This window comes from Pieris napi, chromosome 14 (genome assembly GCF_905475465.1).
Source record: "Pieris napi chromosome 14, ilPieNapi1.2, whole genome shotgun sequence".
NCBI classification, from domain to species: domain Eukaryota; kingdom Metazoa; phylum Arthropoda; class Insecta; order Lepidoptera; family Pieridae; genus Pieris; species Pieris napi.
This window is the reverse complement of record NC_062247.1, coordinates 11,050,397-11,073,208: the sequence shown is the minus strand read 5'-3', so window position 1 is coordinate 11,073,208 and position 22,812 is coordinate 11,050,397. Positions and strand designations below refer to the sequence as shown.

The 22,812-nt window shown below is 35.1% G+C and overlaps 1 protein-coding gene across 6 annotated transcripts in view; it reads left to right on the top strand.

The window, feature by feature from the left end:
• LOC125056323 (PDZ and LIM domain protein 3) overlaps positions 1 to 15,118 on the top strand; it is a 28,966-nt gene extending 13,848 nt beyond the window's left edge. For 2 of the 6 annotated variants that reach the window (XM_047659370.1, XM_047659369.1), the window contains 9 exons: positions 709 to 789; positions 1,760 to 1,837; positions 2,861 to 3,035; positions 9,839 to 9,985; positions 11,382 to 11,429; positions 11,798 to 11,886; positions 12,978 to 13,098; positions 13,672 to 13,728; positions 14,674 to 15,118. In XM_047659370.1, coding sequence (XP_047515326.1) covers positions 709 to 789; positions 1,760 to 1,837; positions 2,861 to 3,035; positions 9,839 to 9,985; positions 11,382 to 11,429; positions 11,798 to 11,886; positions 12,978 to 13,098; positions 13,672 to 13,728; positions 14,674 to 14,760 — 883 coding nt within the window. In that variant the 3' untranslated portion in view covers positions 14,761 to 15,118. Of the gene's footprint in view, positions 1 to 708; positions 790 to 1,759; positions 1,838 to 2,860; positions 3,036 to 9,838; positions 9,986 to 11,381; positions 11,430 to 11,797; positions 11,887 to 12,495; positions 13,099 to 13,671; positions 13,729 to 14,673 lie in introns of those variants that run through there. The other 4 variants (XR_007118039.1, XM_047659371.1, XM_047659372.1 and 1 more) reach the window with 4 other exon arrangements.
• The last annotated feature ends 7,694 nt before the right edge of the window (positions 15,119 to 22,812 follow it).

Here is a 22,812-nt window from a genome sequence, read left to right as displayed (position 1 = left end):
TCAAATAGGTGGTATTTTGTGACAGTTGTCTATGGATAGAAGGCACAGATTAGTCGTATTTTGATTAAATGAAGTTTAATAAACATGTCTTCAAAGTTTGTAACGAAATTCTCATGAACGGATGTCGTGTAAACACAATCCTTGAACTGATTACGGTTTTATTCATGTCCTAGATTCAAATAGCTCGTGAATTTTGCTATAAATCATTTTGAATACCCGGGGTTTAATTATAATATAGTATCTCATTAGATCTATTACCCTTCTGAAGTAAATTTTATTTCGAACATAATATTATTAAAATTGTAGAATAACAAATAACATTTATACATTAATGGGTTTCGTTAATTATTTAGAATAATTGATTTTCTTTATGTCGCTTTATCAAACTTTATATTCTTATGTTAAGATAAAAAAGCTCTGATATTATCTCGTTCGTTTCTTTCAAAATGTCAAAAAGTGATAAGGACAAAAGATTAAATAGGAGCTCATAATATACTCATAAATGATAAAAAATCAAGAAAAATCACTTCAACTGCATTACATCGTACTCAGTAAACAATATTTATAATTTTTAGCATAAGTTCAATTTTTTGAGTTTTTAAATATCCTAGGAACATTTATTCTATTTCAAGCAATCTTCTTCAGTGCACTTTAGAGTATTTATGTTTCATTACTCTCTATGAAAGCTCACATAAGAAGTGTATTCAGGAGCAGTTCAAGCCCACAGTACTACAGCCCATCGCCAAGTTACATGGGCAGAGTCACGCCTTCCTTCTATTACACTTTTGAGTAAGACTTGATGTCGTCTGCAAAAGCTTTTTATGTTTAATACAAAAATAGTCCATTGTCGTAAAGTTATTATATTTTATTTTATTATATAGTGTCTGTTTAATGTTTCTTTCTTTCTTTATATTCGAATGTAAAGAATATTGACGACTCATTGGTCTAGTGGTTAGTACCTACCCCTGAATCCATGGGTCCCGGGTTCGATCCCCGGCTGAGACGAACATCGATGTGATGAGCATTTGGTGTTGTGCTTAGGTCGTGTTTAAATATGTATTAATATGTCTATCTATTTATAATATGTATGTATATCCGTTTTCTAGTACCCATAACACAAGCTTCACCAGCTTAGCATGGGACTCGGTCAATTGGTGTGAAATGTCTCTGAAAAAAAAAAATATATATGAGCGTAGAGCACGTCATAAAATAATCTAACAATACTTATATATGCAATACATTTTAACGGTAATGTAGTCTGACACACGGTGTGTGTGTAGTCGTATCTTCAATAATAGTATTGGTATTGTCCGCTAAGGACTTAATGGTATATATCTAAATATATTAAGGGTCTGTTTCACAATGTACGGATAAGTTCTACATAAGTTCCAAATTAGCTATTTATTACTTATTGGTAGGATAAACACTATTGTTGCGTTTCACGACTGTCAGATAGCGCTATTCGTCACATAAAGTCCATAATAAGTATGAGTCCGATGAAATGTCAAATAGCACAATTTATCTCCCAAATAATTTATGTGTTGTATAGCTATTTGGTACTTTATCCATACATTGAGAAACAGACTCTAAGTATTATGTAGTTAGTAATAAATGAGCTTTTTATTCATTAGAATTAGCATGCGTATATATATAGAAATGCTTGTGACCTTGTAAGCGCATTATGTTCCTTGAATAAACTTGAGCACTTGGACTTGAGCTTAACCCTTGTAACCTTAATACTAATCTGTACCTCCCTTAGGGACTCGGAGCGGGAAGGGCCAAAAAGCGCGCCTATGCAACGTTCTCCAATACAAAACTCTGTCCCACCACCGTTTAGGTAAGTCCCACTTATAAACACTTATTAAAAATGTGCTGTGACCCTAATTAGACCCTGGCAGCGATACTAATCTGGCAACATAATAAAAATAATTCGTTTCGATAGACGTTACTATAAGCTGCCATAAGCTGCCTCCACCCAAGATCTGGTCCTCTATTTTACGTAAAAATCTTAATAAATACGTATAACTCGAGACCCACTGGACTGATTTTATGGTTTTTGTCTCCGTCTTGAATACAGAATTTTTCAAAATTTTCATGTGTTTTCGTAACTAACATTTAATTCCGTCGATACGGTAATCTCTAAAAATTAAAGAACGTATTAAATTAAGGAATCAACAAAATATGTCCACTACATTCCTATATTGGCGTATTTTAGATTATAAAAATCTATAACAATGAATAAAGTAGTGAAATGAATAGTCGTTTCCTATTTATTGTATTACTTTTATAAAATCATAAATTAAGTTCAGCTAGTAACATGACATTCATTGACTGTTGGGCGAAGTTCGCCGGGTCAGCTCGTACAATATATTTACTGTCTTAATTTCCCTTGCATTTTAGTTATGGGATTATGTTAATGAAATAGTAGTATTCTCATTTATAGAGCAGTGTTGACCTAGTGGCTTCAGCGTGAGACTCTCATCCCTGAAGTCCTAGGTTCGCTTATAACATTCGCACGAACGGTGAAGGAAAACATCGTTAAGAAACCAGCTTGCTTTAGACACAAAAAGTCATCGGCGTATTTCAGGCACAGGAGGGTGATCACCTATTGCCCATTAGATTGACAAATGATCATGAAACAGCTACAGATATCTAAGGCTAATACCTAAAAAAGGTTGTAGCGTTTTATTTATTTTTAATATATAACCGTTCACAACAGTCGTTGTAATGTAGAAGCTGCCTGAAACACTATATACCTGAAGCACTATATCATCAGTACAAAATGGTGAATACTTCTTCAAGCCCTTAACGGTGAATATCCCGTCTCTCTTATAAAGAGATAACATAGTAATTTGTTTAGGACACCCAGCCCAAAGCCCGGTAACACGTGGCGCGGACCAGAGTCCCTTCCTCGCAGCACACCACTCCTACAGCCCCAGTATTCGTTGCAGCATGAGGGAGAGTACAGAACTGTCATGCTATCACCCGACTCCGCCAGGAATGAGGATGTTGTTGATGAGTCTATTACAAGCCAGGTGAGTTTATTTGAATTAAATAAAATAAACTTGCATATCGACATTCATACATAGATGTTCTATAGCAATTTCTATTAAGACTGGCCAGACGTGAAAGTGTCCGCTATCCTATTAAGTTTGATGGGGCGAATGTTGCACACGGCCAGAATATATAGAATTCAGGACCAGCATGATTTGGTCATGGCACGTGGCTGTTCAAATATGTACTGCCAAATTTCTAACTTAAAAATACAATTTTTTAACTAAATTGCGATTTTGTGCCCACAATGGATACCTGAGACCTTAGAATAGAAAACGAACTTATTTTAGTTATAATTTTCACTTAGGTAAAAAAATAACATGCATTTATAAATCATGACAACACTAAACGATATATGAAAATTAATTTAAACTAAAGAAATAATTTTAAATTGCTTTCCAAAAGTTAATAATCGTATTACATTAAAGCAGCACTTGCCGCAACTAATCTTTATAGTTTTCCAGTCTTAAATTCCATATTGCTGCCAACACAATCGCCAAATCCTATGTCACTTCATGGGCAATTCGTAATGCCAAGGTATAGCCTATAACGGCGTAAGCTCAAAACGCATCAAGTATATTTTCAGTTTAAGTGTAAAAATGATGAAAAGTGGTTCAAAATCTAAATCAAAATATCATTTATCAGATTACTGGTTCTAATTTTACATTTACTGCCAGTTCTCAGATCAAGGGCGTAGAACAGACGAGAAGAATTGCCAAGAAACTCTCTGTCATTCTTAAATCGCCAAGTATTAATTTACAAAATATTTGGAAGCTAATTAACATTACTGTATTGTTTTTACTTAAGTCTTTTCTACTCTGTGATGAAATGAGACAGAGTATTTTTAATCACCGAAATTACAGACTTTTTAATTAATTAGTTTTAAATACGTTCCATACGTTAAAAATACGTTAAATAAATTTATTACATGACCATTGACCATGGATACAAGCCCTTTCGCCCGTCGTACGAATTTGACTTAATGCATTGCGTTCCAAGTGTTGTCCATCTTGCCATCCGCAACAGCGTTCATATTTGCAATTCCATAGTAATGTTCATCACTAGGAAACCAGCATGTGAACGTCCAGAAACTTCTAGAAGGCTGGACCTACATAAGTTAAAACAAAATTAAACTTATCGGCTTGAATATTTGGTCTGAAAAACACATTAATTTAAATTCTAAAATAACTTCTGTCTGACATACTTTTAGCTTAATAACCTGCCATCGAGTTTTCTTTTTTCGTCATAATGTTTTCCTCGCAAAACAGGTTACCCAACTTCTAAAAAGAGAACGTTATCTGGACCGTTGCCAGTGCTCTTATGCTGTGATATTAATTAAACGCTGATAACATATTAGACGCGTCATTACATCTAAGTAGTCCATAAATGTTTTATTCAATGAATGACATTGGTTAGTGGGTCTAATAAACACAATAATAGCGTTTTATATTCATATATATAAACAAATCGAGTGGATTTTTACCACGTTAATTCGCTCTTTGTCATTAAGTTAATTCTATGATTTTTCGGTTAATTTTGTACAAAAACGATGATACCTTTTGAAGCATAGAGTTTGCTTTTGTGCTAGTGACAGGAATAATACTCATTTTTGAATTTTTTAAATTAATTTGGATACATTCAAAAATACCGCGCGATCAGAGTTGGGTTTTTACGTTCGCATAGAGCCGCTAGATGTGATGTGATGTAAATAAACACATTATTTTGAATAGTTTGATCTCCAATTAAAAGTTAAAACCACAGATTTAAAAATATCATTCAACCAATCTTCTAAATACCGAAGCAAACATTTTTAAGTCATATTTTTTTCGACTAATTACGACCTAAAATATCGATTGTTTGCTGTAAAGTCAAAGTCCAATTTTATGTTGACCCGTGTTCTTAGAACTCTTGGCTATATTTTTAATATGAAAATTGAATGGACTAATAAAAATTTAAATTAAAAAAAAGGGTGCGTGTATGTATGTACGCGCGTAAGAAGTTATACTTCTTTGGCATTATTAAAAACAGTTTTTGATTGCAAGCAAATAATTAATTACAATTAAATAATCAAAGACTGGAAAAGGAGTCATTATAGTCAATAAAGTTCAGTTTACATTTGAAAAATTAAATAAATAAATATTTATTATTATTCTCTTACATTAAGTGAGAAAAAAATGTATAACATAAATTCTATTTTTATTCGAATGTTGTTTTTAAATTATGTCCAATGCCGCAGCATCTTCCGTGGGCAACTTCATGCTGTTAATTTTGTGTAACGGTGCGCGCGCATCGTAAAGTTTCACTCTCACCAATTTTTCATAACGCGCCTAAAGAAGTATAACTTCAAAAATCTAATGTACGTTTCCTTAGTCATATGATTTTTGAAGAAGGGTGTTTAAGAAATCGTATATGAGATTAACACTTCTCTAGAAGCTACAATGTGACATTAAAAATAAATATTTGAAGCTTCCGAGCCGGTCTATCTGGTCTCTAATGTACGAGCAAGTGCTTAAATCCATTGGTACTTCTCTTAAACAAATTTAAACAATATTAAATCTTTCACGACTTTAACGTACATGAATTTGTGTATTTGTTAAATTACTTTTATCCATTTTTTACATAATCAGAAAAAAGATGTTTACACTACTGTGGTTAACTGAACACAGTTTTTATTGCGTTCATAGCGGCGGAGGAATTTGGTTTATAGATGTCATATTGTATGTATGTATTGTTCCACTATGTGGAACCAGCTTAAGTATTTACGAACCAATTCGACTTAGGATCCTTCAAGAACTAATTCTTAAAAGGCTGCCATCTTCCAAGCTCTTTGGCAATGTGTCTAAGGCCTACTGACCGTTTTATATAAAAAAAGACGCACGTAACGGTCAAATGTGACGCGTAACCGAAACATGTGACGCGTAACCGAAAAATGTGACGCGTAACGAAAAAATGTTACACAAAATTTTTTTCCAACTCCGATAAAGAAGTTTTACTTCATAAATCAGAATACAAAGCTACAGGGAATTACTATCATTCAGGCCATTACCATTTCACGTCTAAAATCTGTACAATTAGCAATAAATAACGAATCAAGGGTGTACGTCGCCTACGCGTTTTTCTCGTCATATTTCCAAAATAGATGCATAGAAAATGTTTAGGGAACGACTGGAGACGCAGTTCGCGATCGTACGCCCGACAAGACGTCCGTAACAATGGCTGTTAACCCAAACTTCTTTCCCAATGGGTACCAGGATCCCAAACATCCCGATGATGAAGTCGTCTCAAACTGGGTGCGTTGTGATGTGCAATTATTAGTTCTAAGTGACTGTCAGATATTGAGGTTTCATTATTTTTTAAGGATTACTAAGATCAAGATCGTTTGTTCCGTGTCATTCGTTTTTTAGTTTATTTGGTGATGTGTTGCGTTGTTCCCAAGTTATTCATATTGCTGATCTATCATTATTGTGACATATCTATATATATATATATATATATATAAAAATGTTATGTTGGTTTGTGTACGCTTCAAAAACTCAAAAAGTAAAATTTTAGCATGATATAATCCGCATAAGGATTGTTTTTATAATTTTTTTTTTTTTTTACTTTTTCATTTTTTTTCCACAAGTATTGCGAAACTGAACTTATATGAAATGTTTTCTTTGTATTGTTTCTCATTTCTCAACCTTCACAATGTGCCACGGCGAAGCGTGGTAGGGAACAGCTAGTCATTTATAAAATATTAATAAAAAATACGCAGGCGGTATATATTTTTATTAAAAATGTATATTTATCATCGTCGAATAACGTAAATCGAAATAACCGTGTTCATGAAGCCTAACGTATGATTCGTTATCTCGAATGTTCAAACTAATTTTGGCGCACTCGAATTGCGTCTTATGTTACATTATGTGATGTAATAACTTCGTCATTATTTATGGTCGCGAAATACTTGGAGGGAAATAGACAAGCTATTGATGCGCGAGGTTTGAAGTCTCAAAATGCATGCTATTTTATTCATTATTTTCTTATGTTTGCAACTAGGTATAGTTGTCTGACACGTCCAGTTTCGTTTTTTTATTTCAAGTCGGTGCCAGTTCGTCGGTGGTATTTATTTATTGATTTGCAACATGCGTGAACCTGAACCGCGGTTGCTTAAAATTTTGACATTTAGAGATTTAACAGAAACGTAATGACAGATGTAATGACGATGTTTTTGTCCATCCCAAACCACAAATGTAACTATACTAATGAAGTTAATTGTGGATGAATAAATCAGTGCGGCTACAACCTTTTTAGGTTTGGGCCTCAGATTTCTGTATCTGTTTCATGATCATTTATTAATCTAATAGGCAAGCAGGTGATTAGCCTAAAGGTCTAAAGCATGCTGGTTTCCTCACGATGTTTTCCTTTACCGTTCGAGCGATAGAAAATAAGTCCATTGGTGCACAGCCGGGGATCGAACTTACGACCTCAGTAGCACGCTAAAGCCACTAGGACAACACTGATCAAGATAAATGTATGCAAATAAATATTTAAACTTTATGTTCTATTGTTATAAATGCAGCGCCGGGTTTATATACAAACTAAAACAAAAAACGTGCATTTAGTTCAAAAGGATTAATAAAATTTTAAGTATATATGATTTCATTTTACAATAATCATTTAGTTAAATCGTAAACACCAGCTGTTATTTCTATTTTGGTTTCAATGTCGGTACTTCAACTATTATGAAACATGTTATTACTTATTATCCATTACCCTCAATCGATTAAAGAAATCGAAGAGGATATAAAGTGATACCAAATTAGATATATAGTATATTAACCTAATTATTTATGTAATTAGTACACGGAAAAGATTTAATAAATAGAAGGTTAGGTTAGGTCATTCCCAAGTAGCCCAAATGGTGATTTATATAAAAAACACAATTCGCCATTCCCACGGAGAATGTTCTAGAATTGTTATTTAAAAAACGTATTTCGCTGACTTTTATATGAAGTAATAAAATAAAATAACTACCGCCCCCGTACCTCGTTTATTAGCAAATTTATTCGATTCCCGGGAAATAATAAGCACCCACTGGATTTGATAATGGAAATTTAGGCTTGCTTCCATATTATAAACAATCCCTTTTAGGTTTCTTTCCCTGGGTTTCCAATTGTTTAAAGAAAGATCATACTCTTCCCTCAAAGGCCGGCAACGCACCCACTAAAATGGGTGTCCATGGGCTACGATGACTACCCTTTTTGGGCGTACCCATAAGCTGGACATCTAAGAAGTCTCACCCAACCTTTCCCTGGAAAATAATTCTAGATACTTCAATAATAACTTCTTATAGTGAAACCAAACTTTTTAGTGCTTACAAAAACGAAATGGCGCCACGAAAATCACGATAACGTTTTATGAAGGATCTAAAGTAAGCCATGCGTCAGTGCTTCGTAATTTCAAATGAACGGAAATAAATGTCGAATTTAGTTTGCACATTGGCACAATTCTCAGTGTTAAATTATATCCGCTAAGCTTCATTCATTCTTGTAAATACAATATATTGCGGCACTCTATCGACATATTACCTAAATAATCTCTTGATAATGTAAACAAGTTATATTCACTTTTATTTTATTTGTATATAATAAAGCTTGTTTAGGAAATCTGACCTGCTTTCCCTTCTCTATGAAGCTAATGTTATCGGTTTTTTAATTTTCCAAAAAATCCAGAGATTGAAACTCGGTTCGTGTTTTTGTACATAAAATTGCAACAATTTGTCAAGGGTTTCACGTGTTAGGTAATAGATACTTAACTAATTCATAAACAGCTCTCATTATTTTATTTTCAAATTCAGCGTTAACAGGGTTTTAAATAAATATCAGAATTTGACCTCGTTACTATTGACAGACAAGATGGCGGATGTTTACGATCAGCTGTTTAGTATTATTTGTTCAAATACTTTATTTTTAAGATTTAAATTAAATTAATGAATATGTCTAAATGCGTGTCTGAGACGATTATTCTACGTATATTTATGTTAAAATTAAATGAGTTAATTGGGGCCCACGGTTCTTTATAAGACAAAATGTGAACATTAATTTTCAGGTTAGAGGGTTTAATTAAAATTGAGGTATACTTTATCGACAATTTCTTTGATAATTAATTATTTTAATAAGTCAAGACAAAAATCATTTATTCATGTAGGTAACACAATGTACACTTATGAACGTCAAAAAATAAATATACATTAAATGCTGCTAATTTTACATTTACTGCCAGTTCTCAAATCAAGGGCGTAGAACGGAAGAGAAGAACTGGAAATAATTAATAAAACTTTTGATACGATCTAGTACGTATGAACGTTGTTGCTACTGTGCGTACGCATCTGTTTTATAAATAATATTTCGTCACGAAACAACAGACGATCATGGCTAAGTTGACTAATTTTACAGAAATATTTTAGACAGCGGAATTTCACGGTCTCTCGTATATAAAACTGATTTATGTTACAAAAAACTTAAAGCGTCATGTTTAAAATTATTTTACCTCATCATTCGTACACATAAAATGTTATATTAAACGAATACATGCAACAACAGACAAGCTCACCAGTATTAATTTATTGCTATTATTTTTTGCTCCTTTTTGTCATTGATAATGTCTTATTTATTTAGTAATAAGACTGTTAGTGTACAAGGCACAAGCCAGAGCCGAGCGGTCACTTTTTAATTAAGAACTAATAGGGAAGTTACTTTAAGAATTAATCACTTAATTATTATTAATTGAATAATTACAGCCATACAGGACCACTCCCCTGGTATTGCCAGGCGCGAAGGTCCGCCGTGAACCTGGACCCACAGAAAGCTATTTGCGACACCATCCCAACCCAGCCATGAGGGCGCCACCTCACCACGATTACCGCGACACACTCATGAGGCAGAAGGTAAAAATAGTTTTGTCCTCTTAGACACAGCATATGACTCAAATCCAAGGATGTCGTTAATCCAGGATCGAACGTCAGTTTATGACATCAAAGTCAAGTGTGAACTCCAAGATACTTGGTGTATTGGCTAGAGGTAAATAGCTGGTCTTTGCAGCAGCCTCATAACATGCGTTGTATTTTCTCATCTGGTGTTAAGTGATACCGCCGCCCATGGACACACGTTGGCAGAAGGCTCGTAAGTTCGTAGCCTGCCTTTTAAGAATTGGTACGCTCTTTTCTTGAAGGACCCTTAGTCGAATTGGTTCGGAAATGCTTCAGTGGGCAGCTGGTTCCACATAGTGGTGTAGTAAAACTAATAATTTACCTAATCACAGATAATGTAGGCTAGGAATAGTCATGTTATGTAGCATATATAAGTTATCGCTACATTCCTCACGTACGTGAGATCGCCTCGCACCACCACTATGAGGATCCTGCAATAAAAGAGCATACAGACTTTCTAAATACCGGCTACGCAGTCGCGAGCCTTCTGGTATTGATTGTAGGGAGTGCCTATGGGCGGTGGTGTTTCTTAACATCCGGTGAGCCTCCAAGTGCGCCCCGTTTTATAAAAAAACTAGATACACTTTATTTAGACATCAGTACGCTGCAAAGACCAGCTATTTGCCTCTGGCCAATATCCAAAGTATCTTTGAGTTGTCCACGAACATTCAGACGCTCTTGGAAGTCATAAAGCAATTCAATAGACACATGTCACCATCCTAGAATCGAAACAGTTTTAAGCTACACTCTTTTCTACGAAACATTTTCACAACATACTAAAGTTCCAAACGATTTCTCCAGTTATAAATGGCTTTAGATTTCTTAACCCTCATCCTACGTGACACACATTTTATGACATAACATATGATTTGGCAGCTATTTTATATTTTGCAATACATAAATAATTCTGTAGATTGTCCACGCACGAAAGCACACTCACACATTAAGCTTTGGCTTAGTAGAAAGCACAACACTATATACTTACAATAACCATATAAATAAAATTACTTAATTGGATTAGAAATCTTTTTGAAATCGTAGGAAAGTTGTTTCACTGCGGGTAACGAACCATATTCTCCGCTTGTCTATGATACAGAAAAGATATATTTTATACTTTAGGTAATCTCAAATGCCGGTAGTGTGACAACTAAAATGGGTAATATGACTGCCCTTTTTGGGGCTTTCGTTGGCCCGTTTGCCCCCCTATAAAAAAAATTCTTTAAAAAAAAATTTTTGCATCGAATTTTTAGCTATTGGTAATCCTTATTATATTTATTTTTAAGTGGAATTTACGTTCACATTTTAAAATATCAAAATTTTATAGTTATATATGAATATTTTTGGGAAAACTCAGGTGGCAGAATCGGTGCTGCAGCGAGTTGTTGGTGAAGACGCGAATAAGGTGGATAATATAACGCATGCAGGATTCACATTACTCATTTCTCGATATACATTTAATAATAGTAGCAAAATAAGTTGTCAACTGAAATTGCACAGATAACATTATCAATACGTTCCTTTTCATGTGTTTTTAGTACGGAATTCGCAGGAACAGCGAACAATTCTTGTCTTATTTACAACTAATTTTGCTATAGATCATTTTATATCATACAAAGTAGCAATTATAGATGCTATTTAATAATTGTGCGTTAAAATTAACTATCATACTCGAGCATAATTTTCTATTCATTTCGTTCACAAGTTGCGTGGTTTTAGAAATGTAATTTTTATCAAACTGATTTGTGTCAAAGAGTGAATATAATATTTCAGGTTGTTCACAAGCAATTCAACTCTCCAATCAACATGTACTCAGAACAGAACATAGCAAATTCTATCAGACAACAAACATCTCCTTTGCCGTGAGTATATTGCTAAGAATATTAAACTATTACGTGGTGACCACCCTTCAACTAAAAATAATACGCATTCCTCAAAGGCCATAATTACCTAAGTCACGTTCATCTTTGAACTGATTTTCAAGAGCATGGCTATTTGCCAAACGAAAATATCTGACATTCTCATATGGTTAGTCTACTTTCTAGGTTTAGGTCTTATGCGTAATCTAATTTAGATGGAACATTAATTTGTTATACATTTTATTAACATTCAACACTCAAAAATATTGCTACGTAGACGTAATATTTAAGAGATGTTTTAGAGTTCTAGTTATTTTATCCACAGACTACAAGACAGTATTATTATACTGATAAGACTCAGATAAATTGAAGAAATTACTACGTCTGTAATATATCTAAGCAATAAACCATAGTATCTGTGGAATTTTCATACAGTTGACATTTCTGTATGTTTGCTTTCTATCCTATGACGTTTATATTTCAACAATATACTCTAATTGATTTAGAAAAAGAAACTTGATTTTGGAAACCAGTCATCACAACAACTGAAGCGATTTTCTAACAGCTGCAAATGTAATTTCAACATTTTAATCGAGTTATTTGTTTCAATAGCTCTAACGGCTACGGCCGCCCTCACGTTGTCAAGAGGCAAGTGTTTTACTAGAAACGAAGCCAAAACAACTGTCGACACCCCATTCTAATGACGCATTAATGCTTATTTTTACTTCTATTTATTGTCTCCTTCAAACATGGCGGCCAAGTCGACATGTTAACTGCGTTAAACGCGAATTTAATTACTCTTCAGCGATGTAATCGGTAACAATTGACATTGACCTAAATATTTCGCCTTACTCTATAAATGTTGTCTCTGATTGCATCGCTATAAATAAAATACAGTGTTTCCAGTCACTGTTGCGTAGATTATCGTTATTTCTAAAAATACAGTAGATTATATATAAAACTTTTAGGACTTAACTAAAAACCTTTACTTACAATCTACTGTATTTTTACTGGCAACATTACCCTTTCCTTAGTCGACTAACTAGTCTTCTGTTGCGCCTCTAACCGACTAAAAACTAACTTGTGGGCGTTAGCTCGAAGCCCTACGACCCGGCCAAGTCGGACACGTACCGTGCACTGCAGGAACAAGGTCTGGGGGACGCGCACGAAGTGCCCACACCGCAGACTAAGGTCTTCACGGCACCAGCCACTAAGGTAAGCATTTTTTTTGTCTATGGAATGAGAATCTTCGTGGGATCAGTTCAGTGCCAAATTTTCTTTTTTATTATGTTGACGTAACCAACACTTTTAAGTCATTATAGTTTTATCTTCTTGATACTTAGTATGAAAATATAAGAATTACATGTGTTCGCATAACTGGCACGCCGTTTCTAAGATTAAACCTAAGATTTAGACACATTTAGCTCTAAGTCCGACTCCCAACGTCAAAAAAGAATTGGATTTTGACAGTCTCTATTCAGAATATCACCGTAAAAATAATATAGGCTGTAGATTATATTCCATGTTATTCTTATTTGCAAACTAGCACCAGAAGTTGTAAAAGTGACTTATAAGGCAATTACTCATCGAATTCATAGATATGTATTTATTTCAAGTGTTAATTTGTAAAAAAAAAGGTTTTAGAGTCGACCCTAGAAAACCTAGACATACAAAAGGATTGATTAAAAGATCAGTATTTTTATTACTTTTATTTGAAATACGTAGAACCGTATCCATATTTAACCAAAAAACAATAAAATGTTGGTATTAATTATATTTTTCACACAGAAACCAGTGCCGCCCAAAATTTCGAAAGAGGCATCACAGGGAAAACAAACGACCTTCGTAAGTATTTAAACACCCGTTTGTTAAGCATTGAGTGTTTTGACCTCATACATTGCAAAGTTTATGTACATCTTAACGTTATTAATGCAACTCAATATATCTTTTTATAGATTTTTTTTTTATTAACATTAATAATTTATTTAAAGACTTCAAATGAATATTGAATATGATATTGTTGGACTTGGCTTTCAAGCTGTGTATATTATGTTCATGTATGTCCACAAATTTATCGGAAACTATAAGTCATATCGAGATTAACTTTTTTACTTTTGTAACATTATTTAATAACTAGGACTCTTACATAAATGATTTTAATTAAAATCTATGGTTTTTGCATATTGGAGACATGTGTAGTACCTAAGTAACGAAGACAGGTATTTGAAATCGGCATAATTGTTTTATGAGCATAAAAGTTACTTCTTAGGGTGCAGACACATTTCTATAACTGTTTGCTAATTAAGCCCATAGGCGAGTTAGCCTTTAACGTCTCCAGTACCTTAGGGAGCGTTGAAGTATTACGTAACGAATTTTGGGGGGGGGGGTCCTTTTGTAAAACGTTACGATGCGGGGCGGGGATTGAATTACGCGTTATTGTTAATATTATTTTTGACTTTCCAGTACTTTACACTACATAATGGTAACTTTTAGGTATAAAGAGTCACTGGGTGGTCACGAAACGTTTTAGTATACTTGGGTAAAGAAAAACGTTGGGGCGCGTCACATGAGGGGGGAGGGGTCAATAATCTCCAAAAATTGCGTGACGTAATACTTGAACGCTCCCTTACTCACAAGTTTTGCAAAGCTACCTTTTCTTTATTTTTTAAATATCATATTTATATTTTGTTAGAATCCTGTTAGTAATTTATTAAGTATAAAGCATACTGTGCTTGTATTGCCCGTTGTCAAAATAAATGAAGAAAAACAATTATATAACTTATTTTTCAGGTGAACTCATTACATGAAGAGCACATCATACAATCGAACTCGTTCAAACGTCTCATGTACAACGTTCTCGGAGAAACGGAATTCTAGCCATAGACAACTATAAGTCAACTGTCATTTTGCGTTCCTCAGAATTGTGATAATCAAATGATTCAACGAGTTTTTAGTCGGTTAGTTTAACATCGACTGATGGAAGGGCGCCATATTTAGAAATTATAAGACTAACAAATTAATGTAGGAGACAATCTCCGGTGTGTAATGTTATTTTCGGTGGATTAATTATTCTAATACTCGAGTATTAGGTATTATATTGTAAGTAGGTAAATGTTAAATCTGTTTGTACAGACTATTTTACATGTTATGAGTGTACTATCTAGTCAGATGACCCGAGCTCTGGTCGAGAGAATAAGTTTCGAAATATTTTATTAAATTATTTATTTTTATTTAACCTGCGTTTCATTAATTACCTTATATGCGCCGTCACTATAAAACTTCCAATACTTTCGACTTTAATATTGTACGTAATCTTAAATTTTCGAGATGGACATTTGAAAAACTACATCTACAACAATTATTGGGTACAAAACCTTTATTAAAGTCGTATGGAGTTCCAGCGCCATTCTGGAATTGAAATAAAAAACAAATATCTCAAAATAACTTATATTTATATTCTGGAGTTAACAATTTACATAACAAAAAATACAGTCTTACAAATTTCATCAACTATAAGTACAGATCGTAAGGAAAAATCAAATTTTGAGCAAACAGAAATCACTTACGATATTATATCACAGGCGTAAAAGCCATATTTCAAAGAATAAAATGTACAACGAATCGACTGAGCAATCGAGACTAGGTTGTCTCTTTTTTATAGATTATACGAGACAAGGACAAAACATCCCCTCGTTTGCCTCAGCATCGCTCAATCGAATCCATAGGACCAATTTCATCAAAACAAGGCACTAATTTAGTTACAACCAATAAACTTAAACCTGAAATTATTTACACTTGGCATTCAGAAACAATTAAAATTCATTTAATTGTGCAATAAATTTAGAATTTTGACAGCTCAGCCTTAACACATTGCCCTTATATTCCAGAAATAGAGTTACATTATGGCATTATGAAAATATGTATGGAGTGAAATGAATCTGCACTTGAATAGATTATAGTCCAAAGTTGCGGAAAGAGCTTTTATACCCTAGCACCAAATGTCATAACTATCCTATCTACAGGTAACATATGCTCCCTCATGCGTACATGTTCAACGAATGCGCTGTTAACGAGGCGTTTTATCAGTGTTTCCCAATTCCCATGGCCCGCCCCCATGTGAATTTTGATTATTCGAAAATTTATAAAAAAATATTCGGAATTAGATTTTTGAAGTTATACTTCTTTAGGCGCGTTATGAAAAATTGATGAGAGTGAAATTTTACGATGCACGCGCACCGTGACACAAAATTGGAAGATGCTACGGCATTGGACATAATTTAAAAACAACATTCGAATAATAATAGAATTTATGTTACACTTAATGTAAGAGAATAATAATAAATATTTATTTATTTAATTTTTCAAATGTAAACTAAACTTTATTGACTATAATGACTCCTTTTCCAGTCTTTGATTATTTATTTGTAATTAATTATTTGCATGCAATCAAAAACTATTTTTAATAATGCCAAAAAAGTATAACTTCTTACGCGCGTACATAAGTACACGCACCCATTTTTCTATATGTTGTGAAACATAATGTTTCGTTAACAATTTCCCAGTAAAATCTATAATTTAAGTGAACAATTACATTTTATAAATATGTTACATGGCACAAAAGTGGGAAACACTGCGTTATATAAAAACCCCTATCCTTTGTCTTAGTAACATGCTGATATAAGAAACATTCCTTATGCATAACGTTCTCTAGTAGTTAGAACATTTTCGAAAGCAGAGTACCGAATTTTGATATTTTTTTTAACTGGACCGTTTGGCCACAATCCTACCTGATGCTGTGAGATGCGGTCTATTGGGCACGCCCCTCCAGGAGATGCACTACAATTGGGGAGAATGTATAACAAAAGACGACACGACAGCTAGTTCTATCAACAACATATCCACTTCAGTCACGTGACCTAACACTTCATTTTACATTGTCCAATCAGAATAGCGTATGTTTCGTCTGTAGTTTTACGTTCTCATCCTCTTACATTCGAATGTTCACACGATAGGTTGAATCGAACAGTAATACTTAACTCTTAAATTTCCAATTATTCTTAGTAATACATATAACATTTGGTCGAATTCACACACACAAACGCATAGAAATTAGAATCCAAAGACTCTGATCTATTATTTTTTTGTATTAATAAACTTGCTGAAAATTAATGCAGGGTTAAAACTATACATATCCTCTTTTATTGATTAGATATGGAAAAGGATAGCTATATTATAATCTTACGTTTGTGTATTAATACGTTACAAAAAGTTGTGTGTGTGACAAGTTCGTCTAACGTGCGCATACGTAGACGTGTACGCATGTTATTGACATTCACAACAATCACACAAAATGGCCGCAAAATGAAAATGCCGAACTTGTACTGCAATTCTAAATCTACCAGGAATTATATGCTATATTCGCCCATACATTGAGATACATATTATATACAAATATTTTACACTTTATACATATGTGATGTTAAACTTATTTACATAAAACATAAGGCTTTTAATTGTATAAACAAAACTCTTTAACGCGATTATAATTAACTTAATTTCCAGTCATGGTCATCGAAAACCTTGCCCTTATTCATAAATGTTATTTTAATTCACGCTTAAATTCGTTTGAGTTTTATTCAAATATCTTTCTCGCAAACAATGATGAACATAATAAAAAAAACGGAACTTACTGAGTCGTGAGAGCAAGTTTTATTTGTTAAAGAGAGCGATGATTTGATAAAATGAGATTCTGCATTAAATGTAAAATGCAATCTAAAGAAAATAGCTCCAACTTAACTAATTTGTACTCTACATTAGAGTCAAAGCGTATAAACTGCACAAGGCAAAGAAACATGACGAGCCATAGTTACCATAATTCTCAAAATTATATTGCCATACTACAATAAACATTCATTTACCGTGAAACCTCTTTAAGTGGGAGCTGGATAAGTGAGAAACCTCTTATTGAGAATTGCAAGGAGGTCCCGACACTTTTTCATCGAATTACCTCTGTTAATGGGACAGGGGATAAATTAAATCCAGGATTTTCTTGATATTTATTCTGCAATTGGGACTCTGTAGCTGAACTTCATGTATAGGTTAGAAATTTTATCAGATTGGGTTACGTTTGTTAGTCATAAACTCATAAGCTTTGATCTCTAAATGGTACAAAATTCTTGGTCCCTTGAGATCCAGATGAAGAAGAAGAAGAGATGAAGAAGAAGAAGAGATGAAGTAATTTAGCTTCCGTATCTTATCCGACTAAAATCAGTTCAAAAGCAATTCCGAAGGTCCGAATTGGAAAACAATTCAAATGTCTATATTCGGTATTTGATAAATATGTGTGTCTTTAATTAGACACACCAGTATGAAGTCTCGTACCCCCGATGGGGCAGACACACATTTGCGTTTATTCAGGTTTCCTTTTCAGCTAAGAAAAAATTTGATATCTTTAAAAATTGATTTCTTTGCCTCATTCATTTTGTAGCATACACATGTATAAACATACATTTCATATTCACATAAATTTCATATTTTTATCGACATTTTACATCGATATCATAATATCGTCACTCGCACAGAACTACACAAAAACTGGTCTTGCGGGATTCGCGCGTGAATGTGTGCGTGCACGCAGGTAACTAGTAGTACGTAGCCAGTGCGCTTAGTGGCTTGGTATTTGACGCACATATGTTTATTTCTTTATATTCTATTAAGTGAATATTGTAACCAAACATGGAATTAAATTAATTCACTTTAAAATGGTGGTTAATTCATTTACCCCATACTGGTGACCCCGATAAACGTTTTGGCGATTCCGGTCTGGATTCTTGAACATTCGTTAAAACAGTATTACCCCGTATTACTGAAGTGAATAAACTATTAGTGTGCAGTGTAAAAAAGAGATAAGTGAACAGTATAATATAATATCACATGTTCAACGACCATTTGGACTTCAGTACAAAACAACTTGACCTTGTGAAATTTTAAAGGTGAACGCCATGTCGATCAACAGAGACACCACTAGTGCTGTGCCATCGAATGTCGATGTTTTTAAAGTTGGTGTACGTGTTCCCCCGTTTTGGCCAGAGGAACCCGAAATTTGGTTTGCCCAAATTGAGGGTCAATTTTCAATATCCGGAATAACTAATGATTCGACTAAATTCAATTATGTCATCGGTCACTTAGACAATGAGTATTCTCGTGAAGTAAAAGACATAATTATCAACCCACCAATTTCCGACCGCTATGAGAAGCTTAAAACTGAGTTAATAAAGCGACTCAGCGCATCCCGGGAGAAGAAAATAAAGCAGTTATTGATGCATGAGGAGTTAGGTGAGAGAAAACCCTCACAATTTCTTCGTCATTTACGAAGTTTGGCGGGCGCTGGCGTACCTGAAGATTTCTTAAAAACTATTTGGATAAGCCGTCTTCCACATGGTGTACAAACGGTGCTCGCAGGCCAACCGGTGTCAGCACCGCTAGACGATTTAGCTGACTTAGCTGATAGAGTGGTTGACCTTGCGTCTACAGCACCGAGTGTTTCTGCGGTTCAACAAGGCGTTACACTAGTCAATGAGTTGACTAAGGAAATAGCAGAGCTTCGTCAGCAAGTGAAGAATCTGTCCTTGCGCAGCAGAAGAGTTCAATTTCGGTCTTCAAAAAACAGTCGGCAGAAATCAAGAGAGCGATCTTCATCGAGTTACCGGAAGTTTCCTGTGTGCTGGTATCATAGCAAGTTCGCAGAAGGAGCTCACAAATGTGTGCGACCGTGTGACTTCAAGTCGGGAAACTCTCAGGGCAGTCGATAATGGCGACTGGCGATTGCCCCACTACCTCACCTGGTCGTCTTTTTGCCATGGATCGGAAGTCGAAAATGCAGTTTTTAGTTGATACTGGCAGCGACCTCTGCGTTTTCCCTCGATCGAAATTACACGATCGTCGACCTAAGACTGATTATAGTTTGTGTGCTGCAAACGGTTCTAGTATAGCTACTTATGGTTTTGTAAATTTTGACTTAGATTTAGGGTTAAGACGTGTTTTTCCATGGCGTTTTGTTGTAGCCGATGTAACTAGACCTATAATTGGTGTTGATTTCTTAAACTTTTATAATTTAATAGTAGATTGTAGGAATAAACGTCTTATTGACAATTTAACGTCAATTTCAGCTGTGGTTAAAACTATTCAATGTAAAGATGTTTTATCCGTTAAATTAGTAGTTAATGGTAAATCTGTATATCATAGAATTTTCAATGAATTTCCTGAAATTTGTAAACCAGCTGGTACTTGTAATACTACACCACACAATACTGTACACCACATACGCACTACTCCTGGTCCTCCTGTTTCTTCAACTCCACGTCGACTAGCTCCAGACAAACTCAAAATAGCTAAAAAAGAGTTCGAATCCATGATTGCTGCTGGTATAGCTCGACCATCAGAAAGTCCATGGTCTTCTCCCCTACATCTGGCTCCGAAGAAAAATAATGGATGGCGTCCGTGCGGTGATTATCGTAGACTGAATTCCCGCACAGTACCCGATAAATACCCTATAAGACATATCCATGATTTTTCTTCTAACATTTCTGGTTGTAAAATCTTCTCCACCATTGATTTGGAGAAAGCGTATAATCAAATCCCCACTAGTCCTGAAGATGTTCCTAAGACTGCCATAACGACACCCTTTGGATTGTTTGAATTTCCATATATGACATTTGGTCTCCGAAATGCGGGACAAACTTTCCAAAGGTTTGTGGATGAAATAACACGTGGTTTAGACTTCGTTTACTGCTATATAGATGATTTTTTGGTATTTTCCAGAAGCAGTGAGGAACATGAACAACATTTACGTGAACTTTTTAAAAGACTCGCAAAATACGGTATGCTGGTGAATACATCAAAATGCGTTTTTGGCGTAAAAGAGGTGGAATTTTTAGGATACTCCATTTCTGAAAGTGGTACGAAGCCGTTAGAGTCCAAGGTGCAAGCCATACTTGATTTTCCGCCACCAACAACCATTCGCCAGCTTCGTGGTTTTCTTGGGATGTTAAATTTTTACAGGCGTTTTCTTCCAAGGGCCGCTGAAATTCAAGCACCGCTTCACGCCTTGCTCACAAATTCTGTTAAAGGATCTCAACCCATCCTGATTTCGGGCAATGCGTTATCTGCATTTCAAGACTGTAAGAATAGTTTAGCAGAAGCCGCGTTATTAGCTCACCCAGATTGTTCAGCCAAACTAGCTTTAGTGACAGATGCGTCTGACAAAGCTATTGGGGCAGTCTTGCAGCAGTTAACAGCGGATGGTGCTTGGCAGCCGTTAGCATTTTTCTCGAGGAAGTTAAGTCCTTCACAGGTCAAATATTCACCGTACGACCGTGAATTATTAGCCATTTATGAAGCTATTAAATATTTTAGGCATATGTTAGAGGCGAGAAATTTTATTGTCTTTACAGATCATAAACCGATCAGCTTTGCTTTCCATGAAAGGAAAAATAGTTGTTCGCCTAGACAGTTCAGACATTTAGATTTTATATCTCAGTTTACTACAGATATTCGTCATATATCCGGCAAAGATAACGTTGTTGCTGATGCTTTGTCTCGAGTTGTTGATGAACTATCAGAACCTGTAAGTTTAGACCTTCTAGCTCAAGCTCAATCGTCTGATCCAGATCTCATAAAACTCTTGAACGCTGGTTCATCGTTAAATTTAAAACAGGTTATGGTTCCTGGTAGCCGAATTCCTCTTTACTGTGACGTCAGTTTATCGACTGCCAGACCGTATGTTCCAAGTTCCCTTCGCAAGCAAATTTTCGACAGTCTCCATTCTTTAAGTCATCCCGGAGCTAATGCTTCTGTAAAACTTATTTCTGAGCGCTTCGTTTGGCCTGGGGTACGTAAAGATTGCAGAGAATGGTCGCGTTGTTGTATCGCTTGCCAGCGTGCGAAGGTTAGTCGCCACGTTAACGCTCCACTTGGATCTTTTCCCTTGCCTCGGGCAAGGTTTAAAGAAATCCACATTGATCTAGTAGGGCCTCTACCTCTTTCTCGTGGCTACCGTTATTGCTTTACTGCCGTCGATCGTTTTACTCGATGGCCAGAGGCAATACCGATTGAAGATATTACAGCTGAAACCACAGCCAAAGCTTTACTTTCTTGTTGGATAGCACGTTTTGGATGTCCTACGGCTATCACAACTGATCGTGGCCGACAGTTTGAATCCGCTTTGTTCAAATATCTTTCTCAGTTGATTGGTTTTGAGCACAAGCGCACAACAGCCTATCACCCAGCATGCAACGGTCTGGTTGAGCGATTCCATCGCCAGCTGAAAGCAGCGATCGTCTGCCACGCTAATGATAAGTGGACTGAGTCGTTGCCGTGGGTTTTGTTAGGAATACGGAGTTCATTCAAAGATGATTTACAGTCTTCATCAGCTGATTTAGTTTATGGTGAACCCCTTAGACTTCCTGGCGAATTTTTCGAGCCTACAAGTAATGGAACTACAGACTTATCTGAGTTTTCCGCGAGGTTGCGTAGTTTTGCTGAGAAAGTACGTCCTACACCGGCATCACGACACAGCAAACATAAAGTCTTCGTTTTTAAGGAACTACAGTCCTGTGATTTTGTCTTCCTTCGTGAAGACGCTTTACGAGGCTCTCTTCAACCTTCTTATACAGGTCCGTACAAGGTCATTTCGAGAGGTGATAAAGTTTTCAAAATTTTAGTAAAATCGAATGTTGTATCAGTTTCAATCGATCGTTTAAAACCTGCTTTTATTTTGTCTAATGCAGAAAAACCTCCTACTTCTTCAGACCCTAAACAAGCTAATATTACTCGATCTGGGCGCAGGGTAAATTTTCCTGATTTTTATCGCCCTTGATGGGCTCTGGAGGGGAGTGATGTAGCATACACATGTATAAACATACATTTCAT